This window comes from Mytilus galloprovincialis, chromosome 2 (genome assembly GCF_965363235.1).
Source record: "Mytilus galloprovincialis chromosome 2, xbMytGall1.hap1.1, whole genome shotgun sequence".
Classification (NCBI taxonomy): Eukaryota; Metazoa; Mollusca; class Bivalvia; order Mytilida; family Mytilidae; genus Mytilus; species Mytilus galloprovincialis.
Window position 1 is genome coordinate 104,825,224 of NC_134839.1, and position 6,000 is coordinate 104,831,223.

The 6,000-nt window shown below is 32.2% G+C and overlaps 1 protein-coding gene across 2 annotated transcripts in view; it reads left to right on the forward strand.

Annotated features, from left to right (window-relative positions):
* Positions 1-1,573, forward strand: part of LOC143065225 (uncharacterized) — a 69,806-nt gene extending 68,233 nt beyond the window's left edge. For both annotated transcript variants that reach the window (XM_076238665.1, XM_076238666.1), the window contains exons 14-15: positions 214-344; positions 940-1,573. In XM_076238665.1, coding sequence (XP_076094780.1) covers positions 214-344; positions 940-1,074 — 266 coding nt within the window. In that variant the 3' untranslated portion in view covers positions 1,075-1,573. The remainder of the gene's footprint in view (positions 1-213; positions 345-939) is intronic.
* The last annotated feature ends 4,427 nt before the right edge of the window (positions 1,574-6,000 follow it).

A 6,000-nucleotide genomic window follows, 5' to 3' on the forward strand; every position in this document is an offset into this window, starting at 1 on the left:
TCCACCGTGTTCAATGAATAAATTATGCAGTGGCGTTAGACAATTACAACATTGTTGTGTGAAATAATAACTAAAGTTTATCATCTGCAAAATGACAGGCAAATCTGCCTATTTGTGGACTGATTTAATGCTATTGTACAATTAATAGCATTTAAGGATAATATAAGGCACATAACCAAATGTATGATAAAAGATTTAAGTGTTATTTTGCAGAGTCTTCTAACAAAGTAGCTGTGGTAGTCCCGATTGTACTGTTTCTACTGCTTATTGTTGGTCTAGTTGGTGGTTGGGTATATTACGCTTATACACACCCAAATACTAGCGCTGGACAATGGCTTATTGAGGTTAGTATCATTACAGCGACAGTGGAAATTTTTGAATAAATAAAAGCAACAGTAATATACCACTGTTAAAGTCACGAATCGACTTAGCGAAAACAAGCTAATATGATGTAACTGGAACAACCCATAATAGGTAAGCTCAATGCCAAAAGTTGGAGTAATGATGATATTTTTTTTTTTACTTTCAAGATTGCGGAATGCGAAAGTAATAATGTTTACCCCAAACATGATTTATTTATATGTACAGTTTTACATGATGTTGAGGATAACTAACTGTTTACAACATACTCGGTCGCCATTTTTATGTTTGTCAGCAAATACTGAAAACAGTGGATATCTATTGTTTTTTGTATTAAATTTTTCATTAATTTTTATGCTTTCGTTCATTTATTAGACACCGTTTTTGTACTCTGTTTTTATTTTTAGGACAACCCGATAAATCGCCAGAATTATCGTTAAAATATACTAAATCTATGTATATTGACGGTCTCCCTTTCTCTCTATGCCAATCCAAACAGACACACACACATATATATGTTGATTTTTTTTTTTGGAAAACAATCCTACATGCAAATTCTATATTTTGTATGTATTTCAGCATCGACCAAGTCAATTGAAATCCAGATTTTCTGATATGTTTAAGAGGAGTACGGAAACTGGAGAAAAGTATAAAGTGAAAAACGAAGATATTGAATTTAACATGGATGATAACATGGATGAGTCAGTTGCCTAAGGCAGTATTTTTGTTTACCTATTGTATATCCGAAATACATTCTCTGTACATGGAAGTGGAAGTGCACATTTTATAACTCTACCAAAATTATCTTTAACGTGTATTATAGTATCGTATGGTATTTTACCGATATGTATATATACTTGTTTAATGTACATTTTTATTATATTGGTTGGTGCTTAAAGTACAAGTGATTGAAAGTTGGTTCATATTTGTATACACTTTATATAGTTCTAGTGTGTACATTTATGCAGCCTGTTTACTTTTAATGTGTTCAATGTAAAGGGAATACCGGTAGTTCATATCAAAACAAACTTGAATAGATGAACAAAGTGAATAAGGTTTTCTTGTTCTCTTTTAGAGATATTGTGTTGTTTTCAGTATCATAACTGTTTTGAAACACTTAGAAGGGTTATTTACCTTAATACATACGTGGCATTGACCTGATTAAGCATAACTGTTTAGATTATTTGGATAATAATATTCTATAACTTTGTGATTTAATTGTTTTCCAACTGTTTTATTCGTGTTCCAATGATGAGTCAAGTATAGACTAAATCATCGCCTTGAGTGCTTAATCATCAGACTGGTATGCGTTTTTAGTTCAAAATCTCAATTTACTTTGATACCTCTGTATATAAATTTTGTCTGCGTACCAGTCAAACATCTGAATACACATCGATTATAAGAAACACATATTTGTGTTTTTTCGCACAACAAAATGCGCTTTTAAAGATAATGTATGAACAGTTTTAATGATATACAAATAAATTAATAAATGCCAAACTCTAAGGTAAATTATAAAAAGGGAAATCCACTAAACATGACAAATCCCAACGCTTGCCTATATCAACCAACAGAACAACATAAAACCGCTTTCATATTTCTGGCATCTCTCAAAAACAATGGTTGGTTGAACCTGTTGGTGTAGCTAGCTTAACTTCCCATTTATTTGACAGTTATATATAGTTTCGTTGTTTTGACAAAAAATGATAAATATTACAATATTTGGTATTTAGAAGTCTAGGTGCCTAATTGCTTCTGAGTGGTATTCGCCATTATTTCAAACGCTATATTTGTATAAACGAATTGTATCTGCCGTACGGATGTGAAAATGAAATGTATTTTGACGGCAATCTAGGTTGCATTTCTGTAAATATTGACAATGTATTTTCCCATAGGAACTCCCTTTACGGCTATAACTGTACCACTTTTAATATGAAGTTTTGAAAAAAATCATATCATAGAATGGAAAGTTCATATGCACTACTATTTTTTTCAAAGGTCAAAATATAGGACTGTGCGGTATATCTTCAACGTTTATAGGCCCCGAACTTCTAACAGTTTAAACTAACACTAAATTTCTTAACTACCCCTACTTCGACTTTAGGGTTACAACAGATTTCAATATAATCAATATTCACATGTATAGTTACTGGTATCATTCCCAAGTTATGTCTCTATGAGATGCAACCTACAGATCAGAACTTGGAACCAGTATGTAAACAAAATTAATTATCTATGAATATTCTAAATCTCCCCAAAAGAAGCGTGGTTTGAGAAACAGCTCTATTTACAAAGTGTAACCTCTAGATCCCTAATCGAAATGGTGGTTGTTATATTTGGGACAAAAAAATCGGATTGCAATTTGAACGAAAAACATTCTTAAGTTCTAACTGAGTTCAAAATTGATAAGAAAAGAGCTGAAACCAAGGTCGGTAATTTTTATGTAAAGTCACAATAGGACTCTACATGAAATGTTAAAGCATGTTTATTTGTTATATTGTTAATGCTTCACCCTTTTGATTTGTAAATAAAATTAAAACTGACTACGCACAAGGAAATGCACCAAAGAGAGAACAACCCGATCAAAGAGCAGCACATTTGTTCATTAAGATAACTAAGGGTTTATATATGATGAGTATATTTTATACTTTTAAACTTTATCTTTCTGATTGTCATTATTCTGTTGAAAAATGACTATATTTATATAGGCACTTTTTGTAAATTAACATTCAATTAAGTTTGGAATCATCTGTATACGTTATTGTCAACTATGTGATATATATTTTGTTATCATTTATATTTTCAAAAAAGTTGTCATTTACTATTTATATTTTCCAAAAAAATTGTGTCATTTGCTATTTATTTTTTCAAAAAAATGTGTATCTAATTAAAAAGGTGTTTTGAAGATTTAACAAGTTAATTTTCAGAATAAATATGTATTTTTAAAACACAATCGACTACATTGACCTCCAATGCACTTTTATTAGTTACAGGAATGTTAAATCTGATTTTTTTGTGTGTTTTGTATATTGCTTTCGGTTTTCGTTTTTTGCACTGTCAGTTTGAATGTTTGAATGTCTCTTTGGAATCTTCTACTTCTCTATTAAACATCATATCGTCAAGATGCTTCAAAGGTTATAGATAAAGCAAGTTTTGTGATATGAACTCATCGTAGATACCAGGCTAAATTTGATCAATAGATATGTAAGAAGGACAAGTTCAACCAACTACATACATAAGTGAAACGAAGCACCTAGATACAAGTACTCGCAGTTATTGCAGTTATTGAAAGTTATCGCAAAGCCAATTACAACTAATGAATAATTCAACCATTGGGTCGATGCCACCGCTGGTGGAGTTTTTATTCCCTGAGGGCATCACCAGTCCAGTAGTCAGCACTTCGGTGTTAACATGAATTATCTTTCATTTGATTTTGATTTGATTTTTGGTGTTTTAACGCAACCTGTAAGCACCGCTTTTGGGCTTTTTCGTGACGGCTAGTTTTTTTTTGGTGGAGGACTTCGAAGTGCCTGGAGAAAACCACCGACCTTCGATAGGAATACAGACAGTCCTAGTCAGTTAAGATTGGAGTCGAGTGCACCAGCATGAGCGGGATTCGAACTCACAATCTTAGCGTTGACTGGCTAGTGATTATAGTAGTAACTACTTGGACTATTCGGCCACCGAGGATCCTGGATTATCATTGATATGGTCATCATAAATTACCTGTTTAGAAAACTTTTGAAATAATAAGGATTTTCTACATCAGGATTAGATTACCATAACTGTATTTGGTAAATTTTTAAGGAAATTCTTGTCCTCAATGCTCTTCACCTTCGTACTTTATTTCGCCTTTTAATTTTTTTTTATCCGAGCGTCATTGAAGAGTGATGAAGACGAAACGCACGTCTGGCGCAAATACAAAACTTCAATCCTGGTAACTATGAAAAGTTTATTATCAGTACTGATCCAACATATTTTAATGTAAAACGTCATAAACAGTCTCAGAAACGCACTACACTGTGAAATACCAAAATATAAGTTAACAGTACCCACAAAATGTAAGATCATGATAACAAAACTACACCGTGTGGTTGACTATGATTTTTTACATCCACTTCATTTGAATTTGGTGAATAGTTGTCTTATTGGTAATTATACCACATCTCCTTATTTCTTATTTTTAAATAAACAATGAGTCATATTAGTGCTCTTTATTTTCTCTGTAACATTTTTGCTCTGATTTATTTTTTTAAAACTTGATGATAAGACTAAGAAATAACTGAAATATAAACGAAGTAAATGTTTTTTTTCCTCGATTGCTTTTAATGTGCGAGAAACTGTAAGTCCATATTCAGAGTTTGTTAACAAAGGCCGGGCTCCAGATTCCAACACACTCCACTCGCTTACACCCAGTTCTCTCCCACTTCTATACACCTGGACAGAAATTTAAAGAATCTTTTTTCATCATATCCTTATTAGTTACCCCCACCTCTCTCTGTTCTCTTTTCGTCATTCCTTTATTCCTACCACATGACTCCCGCTTCCCGTCCCGAGATTAAACAAAATTTTAAGGTTTTTCGGGGTCTTTTAGGTGGATTTTTTTTAATAAAAGTAACAAAAATACCGAACTTCGAGGAAATTCAAAACGGTAAGTACGTAATAAAATGGCAAACTCAAAAGTTCAAACACATAAAACGAATGGATAACAACTCTTATATTCCTGGCTAGGAACAGGCTTTTCTTATGTAGAAACTAGTGGATTGAACCTGGTTTATAGATTACCTTAGCTGCAATTGGCAAAACTTTTAGGAAATTTTGGTCATCCATGCTCTTCAACTTAGTACTTAATTTGGCCTACACGAATGATTCTTTTGTAGACGAAACGCGCGTCTGGCGCAAATACAAAATTCCAATCTTGGTATCTGTGATGAGTTTATTTATAGCTAGCGTAACCTCCTACTTGTATGACAGCCCCATAAAATGCACCTTTCGAAGAGAGGCCTTAAGCAGGGATATGGTAGCGACATGAGTATCTATTTACTACTGAATTGTATGTAAATTTACGTAATACCATACCTTATTGTTGGCTGTTGAATGTCTAACTAAAAGAAATATGAAATGTAACGTATACATTCTCTGTAAACAACAAAAAGATATGATATACTATACACCATGACTGAATACATTTACTATGCCTTTTAACTTAATTGTAATGGAACAATGTACCCTGAAATTTTAAAAATTATACGAGTAAATTTCACTGGAGCTTAAAAACATAAGATCTCAGAGCATTAAGACAGCCAATAAACTATCTTTTAGGCAATTATATTTGAATAAGAAACCAATTATCTGTGCAAATATTTTGCGTACTGCTTTAAAATCTGAGCATTTTTCCGAAATTGAGCAATATATAAACAGAATGTTATTTTGGATGTTCTACTGCTAGAACAAATTACATTGCAGAATTATCTCGGCCGAGGTAAGTGCTGATGATTATAACTATGTATATACAAATTTTAATGCATGGGAAAACGACCACCCCCCTTATTTCTAACGAAAGAAATGATGTAGATTAAAAATTAATGACAATAACGTGTATACTATATAGTGAAATATGATAATAATAGAAAAATTAAA